Here is a 21,764-nt window from a genome sequence, read left to right as displayed (position 1 = left end):
CTCGGCCTCCCAAAGTGCTGGGATTACAGGCTTGAGCCACCGCGCCCGGCCAGCATTCCAGGTTTTTTGAAAATGCTATAATCTTTGTACCGGGCTAGTACAAAGTGCTATTTAACTGTAAGGGTTTTTTGTGATTTACAGTTTTCATATGTCTCATTTCAACCTTGGTTTTACAGGTAGGCATGTGATGGTGCTTGTCCCAGGACTGTAGATCATAGCTGAGGTTCCTGTCGGGTAAAGATATTACCCGCGATCATATTATAGTCTGTAAGTGGGAGAGCTATGCCTGGAGCTCAAGTCTTATGATTCTTGATCCAGGGCACTTTCTACAACATGATTTTGAAATATAAAAGCCTATAATATGTAACTAAAGCAGGTCACTCACCCCTTGTAACAAGCTCCAGTAATGGTACTGCCACCAAATGGCTGTGTGATATTGGGCAAAGACTTGCCTTGTTTGGATCTCAGTTTCCCCCTAGAAAAATGAGGGTGGAAGTTAAGCACAGGCTGGTGATCCCAAAGCCTCCATACTGCCCGAAACTGTGGCTCTAAGATTCAGTAGAATTCTGGGTCAAAGGACTCTAGGGAGCTTTTCAAACCCAAATGTCTGTCATTCCTTGATGGTAGGCAGCAGTTTATGGAAGTGGGTGACACAGCAAATATCAAAACACCTAAAGCAGCTTGCAAGAGTTGTTTCTGCCTAGTGGTCTTTATAGCTAATATTAAATAGTTAATTTTTTTTTTTTTTTGAGACGGAGTCTTGCTTCATCACCCAGGCTACAGTGCAGTGGCGTGTCTCAGCTCACTGCAACCTCTGCCTCCCGAGTTCGAGCAATTCTGTCTCAGCCTCCCAAGTAGCTGGGACTATAGGTGCATGCCACCACACCCAGATAATTTTTGTATTTTTAGTAGAAATGGGGTTTCACCGTATTGGGCAGGCTGGTCTCGAACTCTTGACCTCAGGTGATCCACCTGCCTCAGCCTCTCAAAGTGCTGGGATTACAGGCGTGAGCCATCGTGCCCAGTCTAAATAGTTAATATTTAATATTATACTATGTTATTCAGGCCAAAGACTTAAAAACAAAACAAAAACAAAGCCACTTTTAAGGAGAAAGGGTGTAAGTTTGCCAGATAGATAGAGGTCTTTTTTTTTTTTTTAACTACAAAAGTTCAGGAATGAATTACACTTTAACAAACGACTGTAGATATACATGAAAATTGGAAGGATGTATTATGCATATGATAATCAATATAAAGACAACACTTAAAATTATATTGTTGCCACTCTCGAAATGTGATAATAGAACAGCTAATGGTTTAAAAAGCAGAGTACAGAAGTTCCCAAACTTATGGTACCTTAATATCACAGAAAATTTTTTTACAGCACGCCTAGGCCACAAAAAATACCTGTGTTTTGATTATTAAATTGTAAGGTCTACACAACCTAATAGTAATAGGTCTTGTGTTGTCCAATAGATGTTGATGCTTCCCCCTTGCAAACTTAAAAGAGCCTACAGTGCCTCTGTGAATAGTATTGCCTGGTTAGAGTTGAATTTCAGATAAATAATTCTTTTCATTTTAATTATTTTTCTTTTCTTTCTTTCTTTTTTTTTTTTTTTTTTTTTTAATTTTGAGACAAGGTCTCATTCTGTTGCCCAGGCTAGAGTGCAATGGCATGATCATGGCTCACTGCAGCCTTGACCTCCCTGGGCTCAGGTGATCCTCCCACCTCAGCCTCCCAAGTAGCTAGCTGGGACTACAGGTGCTTACCATCATGCCCTGCTAATTTTTGTGCTTTTTGTAGAGATGTAGTTTTGCCATGTTGCCCAGGCTGGTCTTGAACTCCTGGGCTCAAGTGATCCACCCGCCTTGGCCTCCCAAAGTGCTAGGATGACAGGCATGAGCCACTGTACCTGGCCCCTGTGTTAAGTATTTCTTAACGATTACATAGGACATACACTAAAAATTATGTATTGCTTATCTGAAGTTCAAGTTTAGGTGCCCTGCACTTTTAGTTGCTAAATCCTGTAGCTGTACCCATGCATTCACTGGTGCTCCCCAACTTGCCTTGCACAGAGTTTGGAAACCACAGTCCTATAACTCTAGGCCAATTTTTTAATGTAAAATTTGATTCACTTTAAATTAATAAATCATATACAGGGATTTAAAAAATTGTTTTAAATATCATGAAAATTATTAAAATATTTTTTAACTTGTGACTAGAGATATTTAGATTATGAAGAGTGGGGTTTATGCTAACTAATGACAGTCTGGCCATGCATGTGGAGCACTGAGCTATGAATTATGGCTTCCCCAATTCTCCTGATATCACTTGAACAAAACCTAAGTGTCAGACCAGAGCTTCTGGTATCTTCCATGGTATTTCATTCAACAGCTGGAGCAAATGAAGTGAGATTGATTTTTTTTAATTTGTCCAATTTTGTTGTCTCATAAACATAATTATAATCATTTGTTAGAATTAGAATTTCTTCAGTTTAACAACAGAAATAGGTATTCATTACGAAAAGCACATCTGGAGGCCTTCTTCATCATGGTGCCAATCTAACCATTAAATTGTGACATTTTTCTTTTAGGAAGCTCTGTAGATATGCTGTATACTTTTGCAAATTGCTCAGGACTGGACTTGATCTTTGGCCTAAATGCATTATTAAGAACAGCAGATTTGCAGTGGAACAGTTCTAATGCTCAGTTGCTCCTGGACTACTGCTCTTTCAAGAGGTATAACATGTCTTGGGAACTAGGCAATGGTAAGTATCCCAGGGAACAATTCATTAATAAGGAGATTCCCCACTAGCATTATTTCTCATGACACTCTTTTTAATATTAGCAAATATACTTCTGCCTGGGCACATTCTTGCAAGTGCTCAACAATGCAACTTTTGGAAGTGCATATGGCAGAAAACTCCTACTGTATCTATTCCAGAACCTATTATTGCCAATCCCAGTTTATGTTACATTTGAGGTGAGAACCAGTTGGAGTCAGCAACCTTCCCAGCTCCTAAATTCCCTTGAGATTTTCAGAATCACTTAACCCTATTTTGCTTGGCAGACTGGACTCAGCAAAACTGGGAAGTCAGCAGTTTGTTTTATCCATCGCTTCTTTCCTCAAACGTGTCAGTTAATCTCAGTAACCCCATTGCAACCTTCATCTCTGGACCCAGTGGTCTATAACCTGCCATATATAGAATCCATATATAATGCCAGTGGGTCAAGCTCCTGATTGTCTTCACTCTTTTTTTGTAAAGAACTTGTAAATTTTAACTATAAGTCTTCATGATTCACCACATTTATTCAAAACATAGAGTGCTTTTTCCACATATCAACCAATGGAAATGAGGATTAAATGGGAGATGAAATGTAGTAATAGGGTGAGCACATGTCTTCCTGCTCAAACTTTTTTTTTTTTCCAGACAAGATCTGGCTCTGTTACCCAGACTGGAGTGCAGTGGCGTGTTCATAGCTCACTGTAATCTCCAACTCCTGGGCTCATGCAGTCTCTCACACCTCAGTCCCTGATTAGCTAGGACTACACTATGCCTAGCCAATTTTTTTTTTCTTTTGTCTGGTTGTGTTGCCCAGGCTGGTCTCAATCTCCTGGCCTCAAGTAATCCTCCTGCCTCGGCCTCCTAAAGTGCTGGGATTATAGGCATTAGCCACTGTGCCCTGTCTCAAACCTTTTTTTTCTAAAGTAAATGAAGTTATTAGATATGGAATACAGGCTAGTTCCCAGATATCTATATCCATTGGTTTATTACCCTCATTATTAACTTCAAATTGTTTAATAGCCCCTCATATCTCTGTTATGCAGTTAAAATTTTTGTTTTGTTTTTCTGGAGTATCTTATTTATAACTATGAGTTTTACTTTACTTATTTATTTTATTTTTTGAGACAGAGCCTTGCTCTGTAACTCAGGCTGGAGTACAGTTGCATGATCATGGCTCACTAAGGCCTCGACCTTCTGGGCTCAAGTGATCCTCTCCCTCAGCCTCCCAAGCTGGATCTACAGGGTGCACCACCACATCCAGCTAATTTTTTTTCCTTCCATGGAACAGGATTTTTTACTGTGTTACCCAGACTGGTCTCAAACTCCTGGCCTCAGGGGATCCTCCCATCTCAGCCTCCCAAAATACTGGGATTACAGGCATGAGCCGTAACGCCAGACCTGGTTTTGCTTTTCTTGACTTTGAATTACAAGTTTTTGTAATTTGGAAAATGTTTTGTTGCTTTTATATACTGCTGTATGTTTGCTTTTTAATACAACATTTCTTGATATATATTTTGAGAATTGCTATCTTTCAGAACCTAACAGTTTCCTTAAGAAGGCTGATATTTTCATCAATGGGTCGCAGTTAGGAGAAGATTTTATTCAATTGCATAAACTTCTAAGAAAGTCAACCTTCAAAAATGCAAAACTCTATGGTCCTGATGTTGGTCAGCCTCGAAGAAAGACTGCTGAGATGCTGAAGAGGTAGGAACTAGAGAATGCAGAATCACTTTACTTTTCTTCTTTTTTCTTTTGAGACAGAGTCTTGCTCTGTCACCCAGACTGGAGTGCAGTGGTACAATCATGGCTCGCTGCAACTTCGACCTCCCAGGCTCAAGCAATCCTCCCATCTCAGCCCCACAAATAGCTGGGATTACAGGTGCACACCACTACACCTGGCTACTTTAAAAAATTTTTTTGGCAGAGATGGGGTCTCCCTATGTTGCCCAGGCTGGTCTCTTGAATTTCTGTGCTCAAGCTATCCTCCCACCTCAGCCTCCCAGAGTGCCAGGATTACAGGCATGAGCCACCACACCCAGCCACCACTTTTCTTAAAAAAAAAAAAATCTGATAGACAATCCTCAATAGTCCACATGTTATTAAACAATTTGCCGCCTGAATACATGATTTACCAAAAGAGGAAATTTTGACGGGTTCAGAATATCAAGGGATCTGAGGCAAATGGCACCTATGATAAAATATGCTATCAAAATTAGGAGGTTTGTGTTTACCTGATCCTAAAGCAGTAACCAGCCCATTTCTAGGGAATAAAACTCTCATGTGTATATTGTGCATATATATATATTATCATATGATGACTGAGTGATACTAAAATTTTTTTTTCTAGCTTCCTGAAGGCTGGTGGAGAAGTGATTGATTCAGTTACATGGCATCAGTAAGTATGTCTCCTATTCTTAATACTAGGAAAGTAAGGCTAGCTTTAGTTATTATGTAGTATTCAAAAAGTTAGTTCCATTTAACTGCCAATTGACTGCAGTTCAAATAAGAAACAAACAGTGTCTCAAGTAGCACTGTGCTCCAATTTTAATATTAATAAAACAAAAATTTAAAGTTATTTTAAATAATGTAGTAATTTCTATAAAGATCACTTTATACAGAAGAACAGTGCCAGTTAACCCATGGAACATATAAGTAGCTAACACCAATTGCTTGCCAAAGAACCAGTAATCCAGGAGTACATGTACTTGCCACTGTGTTTTTTCAAGACAGAGTAACTGATTTCTAGTTACTTGCATAGAATGGATTCCACCTCATAACCCCCTTCCATCTTGGTCTTTCCCTAGTAGAACTTCTACCTTTTTTAGTAACAGGCGAGTGGGAGAGGTAAGAAGAAGAATAAGGTCAGCAATTAGCTTAAAAGCAGAAAATAAAATTTGTTATTTTTTTCTGAATATTTTCTGTATAATTTAGCTACTATTTGAATGGACGAACTGCTACCGAAGAAGATTTTCTAAACCCTGATGTATTGGACATTTTTATTTCGTCTGTGCAAAAAGTTTTCCAGGTAATAGTCTTTTTAAAATTTTTAATGTAAAACCAGAATCCTTATTTTATAGTCTAGCTAGTTCTAAATTCTATAGGTATGTATATTTACATGTTTTTCTAATTTTAGAAAATAAGCATTATGACTTATCCACTGTTAGTTTCCCCCTTAGCATTGGGTCTTACCCCATGTGTGTGATTAGAAATTTGAAATATTTCCAATAGCCTTTAGTAGAATTAACTCTCATAGATGATAAGAATGGGTTGGTTCACTTCATATTCCTTCCACAGCCTACTATTTCAATAAAACAAAATTTCCCAAGACCTAAATGACTGTGAACATATTTTATAACCATATAGGATGGGTGGGTCTAGGAATACAAAGTTTTGAATGTTGTTAATCTTCAACACCACAGTTGAAGCCACAGGTCAGCTTTTTTGCAATTACCATGGATACTTTTCTGTTCTATAGGTGGTTGAGAGCACCAGGCCTGGCAAGAAGGTCTGGTTAGGAGAAACAAGCTCTGCATATGGAGGCGGAGCACCCTTGCTGTCTGACACCTTTGCAGCTGGCTTTATGTGAGTGAAGCAGTGCTGGCCTTGGGGCTCAGATTGCAGCTCTTCTCCAACCTTCTATTCCGCTGAAATAGCTCCCCAGCCAAAAAGCAGATCAAAGACAGTTTCAGTGACTGAGCCCCAAAATTCATGCCAGATTTTGCAAGAAAATGATTTACTAAAGCTTGATAGACATCTTTGACAAGTGTCCTAAATTAATCACTATAAGGATGAATTGTTTTAGAAATTTTGTCCTTTAATTATGGCCCATAAATATGTCAAGTAGTCCTTCCTCTAAAGAAGTACATTGTAAAATAATGCATATAGCCGGATATGGTATTTCCCTGTAATCCCAACACTTTGGGAGGCCAAGGTGGGAGGACTGCTTGAGCCCAGGAGTTTGAAGTTGCAGTGAGTTATGATGGTGCCACTGCGCTCTAGCCTGGGCAACAGAGTGAGACCCCGTCTTTTTTTTTTTTTTCCCCCTCCGTCACCCAGGTTGGAGGACAGTGTCACGATCTCACCTCACTGCAACCTCTGCCTCCCGGGTCCAAGCGATTCTCCTGCCTCAGCATCCTGAGTAGCTGGGACTACAGAATTATCACCGCACTAGGCTAATTTTTATATTTTTAGTAGAAACGGGGTTTTGCCATGTTGTCCAGGCTGGTCCGAAACCCCTGAGCTCAAGTGATCTGCCCACCTCAGCCTTCCAAAGTGCTGGGATTACAGACATGAGCCACCACGCCTGGCCACACCCTGTCTCTTAAAAAAAAATGCAAGTTAGAGCATATTACAGCTTTGTCTCTCAGGAGGATACTTAGTGTATGTAGCTATAATTCATAGATTCCCAAGAAGTTTAGAGCCTAAAGTATGAGGTCCCACCAGAGGGACTATCATTGAATTTAAAGATTTATTAAATCATCTCATTATCCAACACGACAAACTTGATTGCTTTAAAATACTGGTTTAGTTACATTTAGTAACTCTGTTAGTGCTTTTAATCTGTAGTGCTACATCCTCACATTGAGATTTGTTTCTCTGCTGGGCGAGGTGGCTCATGTCTGTAATCCCAGCACTTTGGGAGGTTGAGGCGGGTGGATCACAAGGTCAGGAGTTCAAGACCATTCTGGCTAACATGGTGAAACCCCGTCTCTACTAAAAATACAAAAAATTAGCCGGGCATGGCGGCGTGCGCCTGTAGTCCCAGCTACTCAGAGGGCTGAGGCAGGAGAATGGTGTGAACTCGGTGAGCCGAGATTGTGCCACTGCACTCCAGCCTGGGAGACAGAGCGAGATTCTGTTTCAAAAAAAAAAAAAGAAATCGAGATTTGTTTCTGTTTTCTCTCCCATCTTCATTCTTTTTTCTCTCATCCTCATTCTTATAAGCCTAGAATAAACCGCAAATCCTTTATGCCCATGGAAGCATGAGGAATAAAGAATGGAGATGTTTGTTTTGCCATTAACTAAAGATCTGGGGTGTCGGGGAGAGGGGGATGGAGAAGGAGAAGTGGAAAGAGGTGCCCATAATAGCTTAGGTGCAATTCTGCTTATTTTACATTTTACCCTTGCTGACTGCAACTTTTTCTTCAGCCCTCACACATTGTTTGTGCAGGGACCTCATAGGACCAGGAATTGTCCATAGGGGTGGGAATTTGTCTACTTTGCTTTGTGGATGTTGTCTCACCCTGAAAGGGATACCTCTAGCATGGTAATAGTCTTCTCGGATTTGTTATCGTATGGAAAGATGTAAAGGGAGGGATTCTGCTGCTGCTGCTGCTGCTGCTGCATGCAGTCGCCATTTCATTTAAATGACTTATTTATAATTGATGACACTTCTCTGGCTTCCTGTTAATTCCTCCCTCAAAGATGAATAAATCAGAACCGGACATGGTGGCACACACCTGTGGTCCTGTAACCGCCCAACGGATTCACCTTGCCTGCTGTCTAGATAGAGCCGATTATCAAGACGGGAATTGCAATGGAGAAAGAGTAATTTATGCAGAGCCAGCTATGCAGGAGACCAGAGTTTTATTACTACTCAAATCAGTCTCCCCGAACATTTGAGGATCAGAGTTTTTAAGGATAATTTGGTGGGTAGGGGCTTAGGAAGTAGAGAGTGCTGATTGGTCAGGTTGACGATAGAATCATAGGGAGTGGAAGTGAGGTTTTCTTGCTGTCTTCTGTTCCTGGATGGGATGGCAGAACTGGTTGGGCCAGATTACCGGTCTGGGTGGTCTCAACTGATCCATCCAGTTCAGGGTCTGCAAGATATTTCAAGTGCTGATCTTACGTTTTACAACAGTGATGTTATCCCCAGGAACAATTTGGGGAGGTTCACACTTGGAGCCAGAGGCTGCATTACCCCTAAACCGTAACTCTAATGTTGTAACTAATTTGTTAGTACTGCAAAGGTAGACTGGTCCCCAGGCAAGAAGGGGGTCTTTTCAGAAAAGGGCTGTTATCAATTTTGTTTCAGAGTCAAACCATGAACTGAATTTCTTCCCAAAGTTAGTTCAGCCTACACCCAGGAATGAACAAGGACAGCTGAAAGGTTAGAAGCAAGATGGAGTCAATTAGGTCTGATCTCTTTCACTGTCAGAATTTCCTCAGTTATAATTTCTGCAAAGGCGGTTTCAGTCTCAGCTACTTGGGAGGCTGAGACGGGAGGATCACTGGAGCCCAGGAGTTTGAGGTTGCAGAGAGCTATGATCATGCCACTGCACTCCAGCCTGGGCAACAGAGTGAGACCCTGTCTCTAAATAAATAAATAAATAAATAAATAAATAAATAAAATCAAGATGGTGTGCAATTAGAATTGAGCAATTTTGTTTCCAAACCTGAAGAAAGCTTGGTCTCGCTCTGTCCCAGGTGGCTGGATAAATTGGGCCTGTCAGCCCGAATGGGAATAGAAGTGGTGATGAGGCAAGTATTCTTTGGAGCCGGAAACTACCATTTAGTGGATGAAAACTTCGATCCTTTACCTGTAAGTGACCATTATTTTCCTAATTCTAGTAGAGCAGATTAAAGTCAACTCAGGACGCCTGGTGTTAACCTCCTGTGAATAGTCAATCCTCTCAGTAACTAGCCAAATCATGAGATGATGAATTAGAAGGAGCCTTAGATATCAACCAATCTAATATTTTTTTGTGTGTTTGAAGAGAAGAAATCAAGAGCTAGGAATAACTTTTTAAATGTAAGCCATTTGCGGTATAGTGTGGATTTTGTTTAAAAGGGGATAATTTGAAATTTTATGACTCATTATATAAGATAAAACAAGTTAGATTTTTAAATATTTTACAAAGTAAATCAAAGTTATAATTGCCTACAGTAATGCAAAGCTTCAAAACATTTTTTGTGTTATGAAATTGTGATTTATTTAACCTTAAAATGAGCCAGTACCATGTATTTGCTTAAAAATCTCATGCTAAGAATTTACTATTTTGTTAATAATCTTCAAGATATTTATGAATAAAGTCTCATGTCTAATCCTTCCTCCAACCGCATCTGGTGCTAAATCAGGAAATGTTTCTTCCCAAAAAGCCTCGTGGAAGATCTGTATGTCTAAATATATGTCAGGGATAATACAGATGTAGCCCTGAGAAGCATGACCTTGATTTTTATAGTCTAAAATGTCATTTGCAGATATCTATTTTCTAAGAATAATTCCTAAAATAATTATTTGAAGGTTGTAGGAAAGCTAAGAAATTTTGCAAAGAGCCTATGTGAAAATATAAGCTAGGCTTTTGTGGTTTGTGGATAGACTTCCCAACAAAATTGCTTTTTATCTATAGTGACCCAAGCTTGTGGAACATATTACTCATCCTTGTTTAGAAAATTCTTAGAAAAGTGACCCTGCAAAAATGGAATTTATCTTTCCCCAAGTATATTCTGTCATCTATAGAGTTAAACTAAGCATAGTAATTTCACTAGACAAACGTTCAATATCTACTCCTCACCTTTTTATCTCATCCAAATTTTCCCAGGGCCCAGACATAAACCTTTGCCTTGCAAACTCTTTGTATATGCACTAAATATGCTTCTCCTTCAAGGTTCTCAATCAGCTAGAAAAAGGTGCAAGAGTAAATGGTACCCTTGACACTTGTAGTTCCAAGGGGATTAGGCTTAAATTCACTCTACATGTCTGTGAATTTATTTTATTTGCATGACAGTCCTGTGAGGTGGCAAGGCAGGTATCTTGGATCCATTTTTTAGATAAGGAAGTTCAAATTAAGAAGAGGTTACATGATTCACAGGAAGCCACACTGTAGTCCTATGTTACTCTTAAAACTCCCATTCAAATCCTGCCTCTGAGGCCCGCATACTTTCTACCCTACCAGTCACTGACCTATGCGTATGTCTCCTTTGAAAACATTGATTCCACTCTTGTCTCCAGTGAAAAAGTGGAATTTAAGCAGAGAAACAAAAGCCATTTGTCTTGTTAAGTCTACTTTCCTTTTACTTTCAAGAAGGAAAGTTGGGGTATATGTTGAATAGTGATTTATGTATTTATTTATTTATTATTTTTAAAATTGAGACAAGGTCTCACTGTATTGCGCAGGCTGGTCTTGAACTCCTGGGCTCAAGTGATCCTCCCACCTCAGCCTCCCAGTGTTGGGATTACACGCATGAACCATTGTGCCTGCCACCGATCCGTGGTTTTTTAAGAAAAACTTTTACTATAGAAAATTTTAATCATATACAAAATACAGAGGAAAGTATATGAACCCATTTTAGGAGACTAGAATATGCCACCCCAAAATATGCCACTTTGGCATAAGGATTATTTTGAGCTGAAGGCAACTGGGAAGAAACACATAGAAGAAAAGTTCTGTGTTCTCCTCCATTTGCCTAAAAGCAGGACATAAAATTTAAAAGTCCCCCTCCTTCCCTTTCTACCAGGAAAAACAAGAGTTCATCACTGAAGATAACTTCAGACCCTTATCAGTCTAAAGATGGCACTAGAAGAAACTATATTACATACTCATTTATTTTCCTTCCCACAACTTGTCACCCCTAGAGACTCAAAATCCTTTTCCTTTGTCATGTCTCTTGTCCAAAAATGTATTGTTCTTTGTTAAAGATGCTATATAAGCTGGAGTTCTAAGCCACCTTTTTGAAAATTACTTGTTCCCTGGGTATTTTCTGTATACACACACACACACACACGCACACACACACACACACACACACGTATATATATAAAATATATATACATATATTTCTCTATTTATATAGACATGTATATATAAAATACACGTTAATACACTTATGTTTGTTTTTCTCCTGTTTTCTGTCTTGTTACAGAGATCCATCCCAACTAAGAACTAACAGTAGAAGGAAAATTATATTTTCCTCCTGCATACTTTGATCTTGTTTGATCCATAATCCTTCCCACTTTTCACCTCCTACCTATTAGATTACTTTGAAGCAAATTTCAGATATATTACTTTATCTATAAATATTTCAGTATGTGCTAGGTGTGGTGGTTCACACCTGTAATCCCAACATTTTGGGAAGCCGAGGCAGGAGGATCACTTGAGCCCAGGAGTTCCAGACCAGCTTTGGCAACAAAGTGAGACCCCCTCGTCTCTATGAAAAATCAAAAAGTTATCTGGGCATGGTGGCACACGCCTGTGGTCCCAGCTACATGAGAGGCTGAGGCAGGAGGATCACTTGAGCCCAGGAGGTTGAGGCTGCAGTGAGCTGCGTTCACACCACTGCACTCCAGCCTGGTCGACAGAGTGAGACCTTGTCTCAAAATATACATATATATATATATATTTTAGTATGCATCATTTTTGTAAAAACACACTACTTTTATCATACTTTAAATATTAACAATAATTCCTTAGTATCACCAAATATTTTATCAGTGTCTTACATTTTCCTTATTGTCTAAAATATTGTTGATAGTTTATTCAAATCAGAATCCAAACAAGGTTCATACATTGCATTTGGTTGATTTGTCTCTTAAGTTTGTTCATCTTTAAGTTCTTCCTCTCTTTCTTTCATCTCTTGTAATTTATTAATGTGAAAAAACAGGTAATTTGTTCTATAGTATTTCCTACATTCTGGAGTTTGCTAAATTTATTCGTGTGATATCATTTAGCATGTTCCTCTGTCCCCTATGTTTCCTGTAAACTAGTAGTTATACCTAGAAGCTTGAGTTTATTCAGGTTGTTTTTTTGTTTGTATGTTGCAAGAATGCTTTATTATATGCTTCTGGAAGCACATAATGTCTGGTTGTGTCTGGTTTTGATCTTGATAGCTAGTGATGACCATTGCCTAATCCATTACTTCATTGGGGTGGGGGGAATAAGGTTTTAAATGAAATTTTTTTTCTTTTATTTTGAGACAGTGTCTCATTTCATTTCCCAGGCTGGAGTGCAGTGGCGCAATCATGGCTTACTGCAGCCTCGACCTCCTGGGCTCAGGTGATCTTCCCACCTCAGCCTCCTGAGTACCTGGAACTACAGGTGCACACCACCATACTTGGCTAATTTTTTGTATTTTTTTGTAGAGAAGGGGTTTCATCATGTTTCCCAGACTGGTCTTGAACTCCTGGGTTCAAGCAATCTACCCACTTCAGCCTCCCAAAATTCTGGAATTACACTTTGGCCACTGTGCCTGGCCTAAATGAAATTATTTGTCTCTTAGACAAAAGTTTTACTTTAAAAATTTGTCTTCGTGACTGTGTACGTGTGTGTATGTGTGTGTGTGTGTCTAAAAGTTTGGCTTTGAGCGTTGCTTTGAATTCTCAGATGAATGATAACCAAGGATACTTAAACTCTGATCATTCTTGACAGATATGCCCTAGAGGATATGGCCTTTTGAATTGTGTCCTCCAGTGCTAAACAGCAGCAAGCAAGATACTGCTGTCAGCTTCATGGTGGTCACATGTGAGGAAAAAAAAGATGAATCCTATTTAAATGCCCCCAGGATAACAGTGATACTGTTTGTAGGATGACTATTTGCTTGCCACTGGTTTTCTTAAATAAGGAAGTAAGTAAAGATCTATTTTTGTCTCTCTTTCTCCCCAACCACCACAACTAGGATTATTGGCTATCTCTTCTGTTCAAGAAATTGGTGGGCACCAAGGTGTTAATGGCAAGTGTGAAAGGCCCAAAGAGAAGGAACCTTCGAGTATACCTTCATTGCACAAACACTGACAAGTAAGTATGAGACACACCCTTTACCAATCATCAAGTTTTAGTGGGTAAGCACGTAACTTTACTCAAACACCCTGTTGCATGTATCTATACATTGCATAAGTGTAGGTGGTTGCAGTTTAGTAAAGTTTTATACAACGATTTTATTTTATTTTATTTTTAAAAGAAAAATGATACTTTTATTGTTTTTGTTTTTTGTCACCCAGGCTGGAGTGCAGTAGTGCAATGTCAGCTCACTGCAACCTCTGCCTCCCAGGTTCAAGTGATTCTTGAAGAGGAGAACAATAATAACAACAATATTATTTTCAAAAGTTGTGACCGCAGTTTCTGGAGTTGAGAAGATATAGAGATTTTTGTAGCCTCATACTCTTGCTTTAGGTAGCAAAAAATGTTCCTAAATCTCAGGAATATTCTCTAGATAGGTTTCAATCTATCATTCCTGATAAGACGATACTGAAATACTACTTCTAGCCAAAAAAGACCATCTACCATTTCCGATTATTGGTGACTGGGAACTCTGTAGATAGTGAGGACCCCAGTGGGAAGTAGCAAGGGGAATGGTTTGAATGGATAAATTCATAAGAAACGTCAGTAGATTTAATGTTCTTATTTGTTTCAGTCTTTTTATAAGGCTAGGAAAAGCCCCTGTTTTATTGTTTATAATGTGAATTCACTTGAACCCATAAAATTTGCCTTTTACCTTCCTATGTCTGTAAATGGATAGTCGGGCTGGCTTCCTAGCAACCCAGCTGGCAGAACTGTGAGGATCTCAGCGTGCTCTAGCCCAGACATTGGTAGCATGAAGGGCAATGTTTTTAATCATGTTTTCAAAATAGGACCACACTAGTGGTCTAATATGATCATAAAAGAAGGATACTAAGAGCACCCACTGTCATTATGGATCCTAATACTTAGGATGCATTATGGATTGTCATTATGGATACTAATACTTAGGATCGCATTTGTAATTGAGTTTTTAATTGCTTAAATTAGATAAATATTTTTATTGAGTTAACCTCTTTGCTTTTAGTCCAACGTATAAAGAAGGAGATTTAACTCTATATGCCATAAACCTCCATAATGTCACCAAGTACTTGCGGTTACCCTATCCTTTTTTTGACAAGCAAGTGGATAAATACCTTCTAAGACCTTTGGGACCTCATGGATTACTTTCCAAGTAAGTAATTTTCCTTATTCATTCCAAACTTTCAATAACTGTATTGGTGTTTATCAGAACAGAGAGTTTGGACAGGCAGCAAAAGACAAAGTCAACTATTTCAAGTTCTAATAATTCTTCATATTCAGGAAATTTATGTATGAATACTTACTAATATGAGTATAACTCACCCTGAGAGTCTAAAGCAAAAGGATGTGAACACAAACTAGCAGTTACCTTAGAGAATAAGTTTGCATTTCAAAATAACTTGACATATCAAGATCCACTCAATGCATTTAAATTATTTACTCTAAAAAGACAGAATTCTTGGTAACACATTCACTGAAGCAAAATATACCTGTATATAATTGCTGTTAAAGGTATGTGGGTTGGTATAAAATATCATACCATGTGAGATCAGTGTGATTCTTTTATAGCATTAATTTTTATTGGTTAGAGTAAGAAAAAGAATAGCTACAGTGTACTTCTTAAGTAGATTCTCATACATTTTGGTTTCAAAAACCAATTATTGACTACATCTTATAAAAGCCTGTATTCAATGGAGTGCCAAAAATGACGATGAGTCTTGAAGATTTAGACAGATAAATATTTTGAGGTTTCTGTTCAATGTATGTTGGAAGGAGTTCCTTTCTCATGACTACTCTCACATTGGAATATAAAAAGAGTTTACAGGCTTGGAGCAGTGGCTCATGCCTGTAATCCCAACACTTTGGGAAGCTGAGGCGGGCAGATCGCTTCAGCCCAGGAGTTCGAGACCAGCCTGGGCAATATGGTGAAACTCTCTCTACAAAAAAATACCAAAATTAGCCAGGCATGGTGGCACGTGCCTGTAGTCCCAGCTACTTGGGAAGCTGAGGTGGGAGGATTGCTTGAGCCCAGGGGCTCATGGCTGCAGTGAGCTGTGATGGTGCCTCTGTCACCCAGGCTGGGTGACAGAGTGAGACCCTGTCTCAAAAATAAATAAATAAATATTAAGAGTTTACACAATTCTCACCATCGCCTCCCATCTTTGCAAATGCTACATAAGTGATGTGTTCCAGGACTATTAGCCTCAGAACTTGAGGCAGTACAGTAAGCATGCTTTCTTCAAAGTCCTATCCCCCACAGACAAACATTATTAACACTGGGTACTGCTCTTTTATTTTTTTCCCTTCTATGCTTTATTTTACTATAACTATAATCATATAACATGTAATAGGAAAAAGGCAGGGTTGGGGGAGAGATCCGGAAGTCTTCCCAAGAGCTTTTCCAACATAGCCTCTGTAGACATTTTTTTCTTTTTTTCTTTTTTTTTTTTTTGAGACAGAGTCTCACTGTCACCCAGGCTAGAATGCAATGGTGTGATCTTGGCTCACTGCAACCTCCGCCTCCCAGGTTCAAGCGATTCTCCCACCTCAGCCAGGATCCTTAGTACCTCGGATTACAGGCGTGCATCACCACGCCTGGCTAATTTTTGTATTTTTAGTAGAGATGAGGTTTCACCATGTGGGCCAGGCTGGTCTTGAACTCCTGGCCTCAGGTGATCCACCTGCCTTGGCCTCCCACAGTGCTGGGATTACAGGCGTGAGCCACCATTTCCTTGCCCCTTTGTAGACATTTTTAATGGGCTGTATGTTTTATAAAATACTACTATGGTTTAGTTAACCATTTTCCTACTGTTTAAATCTTTTCTTCCCCTTGTTGTAAATAATGCATTTTTGGGTAACAGATACTTTTTCCAATTTAGGTTCTGACCCTTTTTGAAATTTTTTTTTTTTTTAGCATATTTGTGTTTGCTGCTGATAAAAAATCATTTTCTGAAGTAACTGAATAACAGTTGTAGAGTTGGAAGCGTCATAAGAGATCATTTTAGTCCAACTACCCATGGAAAGCCCTTCAGTGTGACTACTCTCTCGGGCAAGGATAAAGTGAGCCTTTTGGTGCCTTCGCTTGCTGCTCTTAGTTCTGTGCTCTAGAGGAGAGGTTGGAAACTATACCTCATTCTTGTAGACAAGTTAGTTTGGAGGATTCCCCCCTCCCCTTTTTCTGGTAGGGGAGGTTGTCATGCACTTTGTGTTTTGTTTTTAGTTAATTGTCAGCATCAAAAAATTGACAGCTATTAAAATATCTGAATCTCCAGCTTTTCTTTAAAAATGGATACTATGGCAACTCTGGGCTTGTTTTCCCAACTAGCTGGAGTTGAATGGGGATTGTATACTTTAGACAGGTCATTCAGCTTTGCAGCTCTCTGCAATCTCTACCTGACCCTATTATCTTACACCTGTCCTACTGTTCTTGCACCTATCACTTTCTTGGCCTTTGTGTCATTTGAGTTTGCCACCCCTAATTTGGAGCAATGCTGAATACCTCATTTTCTCTGGAATAATTCCCAAATGTTTGAAGGAAAATTGGATTGTCTTCACTTTAGGCTAACTATGACCAATTTCTCCAATGACTCTTCTTTTTGTTGTATTTAGTATTCTTTTTTTTTTTTTTTTTTTGAGGCGGAGTCTCGCTCTGTTGCCCAGGCTGGTCTCAAACTCCTAAGCTTAAGTGATCTTTCTCGGCCTCCCAAAGTGCTGGGATTACAGGCATGAATAACTGCACCCAGCCCTAAAAATTATTAGAGTCATGCATAGTAAGTATTTAATAAATATTTAAATGAACTTTTTTTTTTTTAAATAGAGACGAGGTCTCACTATATTGCCCAAGCTGGTCTTGCACTCCTGGACTCATGCAATCCTGCTGCCTTAGCCTCCCAAAGTGCTGGGATTACAGGCATGAATAACTGCACCCAGCCCTAAAAATTATTAGAGTCATGCATAGTAAGTATTTAATAAATATTTAAATGAACTTTTTTTTTTTTAAATAGAGACGAGGTCTCACTATATTGCCCAAGCTGGTCTTGCACTCCTGGACTCATGCAATCCTGCTGCCTTAGCCTCCCAAAGTGCTGGGATTACAGGCATGAATAACTGCACCCAGCCCTAAAAATTATTAGAGTCATGCATAGTAAGTATTTAATAAATATTTAAATGAACTTTTTTTTTTTTAAATAGAGACGAGGTCTCACTATATTGCCCAAGCTGGTCTTGCACTCCTGGACTCATGCAATCCTGCTGCCTTAGCCTCCCAAAGTGCTGGGATTACAGGCATGAATAACTGCACCCAGCCCTAAAAATTATTAGAGTCATGCATAGTAAGTATTTAATAAATATTTAAATGAACTTTTTTTTTTTTAAATAGAGACGAGGTCTCACTATATTGCCCAAGCTGGTCTTGCACTCCTGGACTCATGCAATCCTGCTGCCTTAGCCTCCCAAAGTGCTGGGATTACAGGCATGAATAACTGCACCCAGCCCTAAAAATTATTAGAGTCATGCATAGTAAGTATTTAATAAATATTTAAATGAACTTTTTTTTTTTTAAATAGAGACGAGGTCTCACTATATTGCCCAAGCTGGTCTTGCACTCCTGGACTCATGCAATCCTGCTGCCTTAGCCTCCCAAAGTGCTGGGATTACAGGCATGAATAACTGCACCCAGCCCTAAAAATTATTAGAGTCATGCATAGTAAGTATTTAATAAATATTTAAATGAACTTTTTTTTTTTTAAATAGAGACGAGGTCTCACTATATTGCCCAAGCTGGTCTTGCACTCCTGGACTCATGCAATCCTGCTGCCTTAGCCTCCCAAAGTGCTGGGATTACAGGCATGACCCACCTCATCTGGGCTGAATGAACATATTTTTAACATAAAGGCAGTATTTTATATTTATCTCATAAATTTTGCCCAGCATCCCCACTTCTGCCGAATCTGTTGCTTGCTAATTCCTTCCAGCTTCATTTCATCTGAAATTTGACAAACATCTTCTATTTCTTTGTCATCATGTTATTGACTTCAGAATATAAAATAAGACACTATACCCAAATTGAACCCCATCCTCATTGCCCAGCCTGATGTGAAAATAATCAGCATACATTAAGCTTACCCTTGATATATGTGTAGCATCTTTTAGATAAATGTACAGCTGATTAAACAATATAGCCTAATGGTATAATATCTTGCCCATCTACCTCGTCTTATCCACAGCAGGATTAATTCACAATGACCTTTAAACTTTGTAGCAAAATATCCTCTCCAAAAGCGTATCTAAAACTTTTGTGTGTACTCTTGCAAGGTTCTTAATTTCATGCAGAACAGGCTCTTAACACTGTCAGTTGGAGATATTTTCAAGACCTATTTTTGTTTGTGGTTTCCTGATGATGGTCATGGCATTTCTTCCTTCTCCCCATCTAAAAATTGAGGTGATACAAGCTTTTAAACAAAACCAACTCATATAGACTGAGTACAACTGCAATGCAGGCATGCTAGCCTCTGCCACAATCATGCACAGGCTATTGATATGTCTTAAGTTACAGAACCCAGGACTGAGCATCTCATTAGGTCAAAATGGAAACCAGTTTTTCTGCTCACTGATGCTTAATGAGGACAGGGTGTGAGAGATTTTTTTAAGTGAAAAAAAAAAATGTAATAATGCTACATGGAAAAATATCTAACATTAGAGAATGAAGTAAATAATATACTCACACCATGGAATCCTGTGCAGACATTAAAATTAGGTAGTGGATGAATGTTTAATGATGTGAGAAAAAGGATGTGCTGGGGCAGGGGGAAGAATCAAGTTTTAAGAAAATACAGTATACCCATACTTAAGTAAGAAAAAAAAAAAAAGGTATGTACAGTGATGTGTTGCTTAATGATGGGGATACCTTCTGAGAAATGTGTCGATAGGTGATTTCATCCTTGTGTGAACATCATAGAGTGAACTTACACAAACCTAGACGTTCTAGCCTACTATGCATCCAGGCTATATGACTACCCTGTGGCTCCTAGGCTACAAACCTGTAAAGCATGCTACTGTAGTGAATATACAAGTTACCACTGGGTTAAGCAGTTGTGCATCTAAACATATCTAAACATAGAAAACTAATGTGTTGTGCTACAATATTACAATGGCTATGATATTGCTAGGCAATAGGAATTATAATTTTATAATTTGATGGGACCACGTTCATATATGCGGTCCGTGGTGGACCAAAACATCCTTATGTGGCATATGACTGTATGCATGTACATAAAAAATAGATGAAAGAATGGATATACATCAAAATGTTTAAAATGGTTATGGTGACTTAGGTTACTTTTTGTATATTTATCTGAGTAATAATAATGATGATAGATAATACTTTTATAGTGTTTACTATATAAAGGACACCCTTGTAAATGTTCTACATACATTATATGTATTACATAAATGATATAAATATAACTCTGACAGTAACTAATCTTATACATTCTCTGTTTCTTTTTTGTTGTTGTTTTTTTTTTTTTTTGAAACAGAATCTCACTCTACCGCCCAGGCTGGAGTGCAGTGGTGCAATCTCAGCTCACTGCGACCTCCGCCTCCCGGGTTCAAACGATTCTCATGGCTCAGCCTCCTGAGTAGCTGGGACTACATGCGCACACCACCCACCACCATGCCCAGCTAATTTTTGTATTTTTGGGTAGAGATGGAGTTTTGCCACGTTGGCCAGGCTGATCTTGAACTCCTGGCCTCAAGCAATCTGCCTGCCTCAGCCTCCCAAAGTGCTGGGATTACAGGTGTGAGACACCGTGCTCAGCCTAATCTTACAAGTTTTCAAGAAAGAGTGCTAACTTGGTTCACAATATAAAACATATTTGAGAAAAAGGGATATAAGCATCTTATTTAGAATTATGAAAATATCAATAGATCTACAGCTGACTAAAACTTTTCTTCATAAGCTCTTGCCCATATTTATTTGCTTCTGTGAATATGCGTTAATTTGAGTTAAATAGTATGTATAAGAAATAACACTTTTCCTTAATTTTTAAAAACATTCAACAGTTTTTAATTTGAATTCCAATAGTGAAATACATAGGAAATATAACATGTTCTGTAGTTTAGCCAAATTGTTTTTGGTTCACCACAGCATTCTACCAAAATTTCTTAATAACAGTAAGAAAATGAATGCATTACCTCCTGCAGGGAGAGGGGAGTTAGACAGTTTATGGGCATAGTTGCAAGTGAGAAATTTCATTGGCTACCATTTATGCTAAATTCATAGAAACTGCATTCAATTCTATATATCTATTTGCTTTATATGGAAATAGTTTCAATTATTGGCCATTAAATAAAATAGCCACCATTCCAGAAAGTGTGTCATGTTTATCCTTTTTGTACCGCCATCATATTGCCTAGTATAGATTGTGTGTGTTCCATTTTCTGTAATGGGCCAGACAGTAAGTATTTCTGGCTTTGGGGTCCATATGGTCTCTATCATAACTACTCAACTCTGCCATTGTAGCTTAAAGATTATTTAGTCAAATGCCTAACTGATACAGTGTTGAAATACAAGTTATATAATATTGGCTGCCACACACACACAAAAAAAAGTTTATTTGGTCTAATAAAGATTTCATGACTTTTGTAGGGGCATAGGTGGGGCTTGCACCACTTGGTTAACTCGGTGTATCTTTCTCCTTTGCAGATCTGTCCAACTCAATGGTCAAACTCTAAAGATGGTGGATGATCAAACCTTGCCACCTTTAATGGAAAAACCTCTCCGGCCAGGAAGTTCACTGGGCTTGCCAGCTTTCTCATATAGTTTTTTTGTGATAAGAAATGCCAAAGTTGCTGCTTGCATCTGAAAATAAAACATACTAGTCCTGACACTGAATTTTTCAAGTGTACTAAGAGTAAAGCAACTCAAGTTATAGGAAAGGAAGCAGATACCTTACAAAGCAACTAGTGGGTGCTTGAGAGACACTGGGACATTCTCAGTGCTAGATTTAGCACAGTATTTTGATCTCTCTAGGCAGAACACTGCTAATAATAATAACTAATAACACCTTGTTCCAAATACTGCTTAGCATTTTGCATGTTTTACTTTTAGGTAGTTTTGTTTTATTTTTTATTTATTTATTTATTTTGAGACAGAGTCTCCCTCTGTCACCCAGGCTAGAGTGCTGTGGTGCAATCTTGGCTCACTGCAACTTCAAGCAATTCTCCT

General features: G+C 38.7%; 1 protein-coding gene across 1 annotated transcript in view; it reads left to right on the top strand.

Moving 5' to 3' along the window:
- HPSE (heparanase) overlaps positions 1 to 21,431 on the top strand; it is a 41,643-nt gene extending 20,212 nt beyond the window's left edge. Inside the window, exons 4-12 of the mRNA XM_011941800.1 lie at positions 2,595 to 2,768; positions 4,322 to 4,490; positions 5,134 to 5,181; positions 5,718 to 5,811; positions 6,262 to 6,368; positions 9,213 to 9,327; positions 13,398 to 13,516; positions 14,544 to 14,690; positions 21,243 to 21,431. Coding sequence (XP_011797190.1) covers positions 2,595 to 2,768; positions 4,322 to 4,490; positions 5,134 to 5,181; positions 5,718 to 5,811; positions 6,262 to 6,368; positions 9,213 to 9,327; positions 13,398 to 13,516; positions 14,544 to 14,690; positions 21,243 to 21,402 — 1,133 coding nt within the window. The 3' untranslated portion in view covers positions 21,403 to 21,431. The remainder of the gene's footprint in view (positions 1 to 2,594; positions 2,769 to 4,321; positions 4,491 to 5,133; positions 5,182 to 5,717; positions 5,812 to 6,261; positions 6,369 to 9,212; positions 9,328 to 13,397; positions 13,517 to 14,543; positions 14,691 to 21,242) is intronic.
- Positions 21,432 to 21,764: the final 333 nt, after the last annotated feature.

Source organism: Colobus angolensis, unplaced genomic scaffold (assembly GCF_000951035.1).
Source record: "Colobus angolensis palliatus isolate OR3802 unplaced genomic scaffold, Cang.pa_1.0 Scaffold200, whole genome shotgun sequence".
NCBI lineage: Eukaryota > Metazoa > Chordata > Mammalia > Primates > Cercopithecidae > Colobus > Colobus angolensis.
Note: the sequence above shows the minus strand (reverse complement) of the source record. Positions and strands in the feature narration are given on the sequence as shown.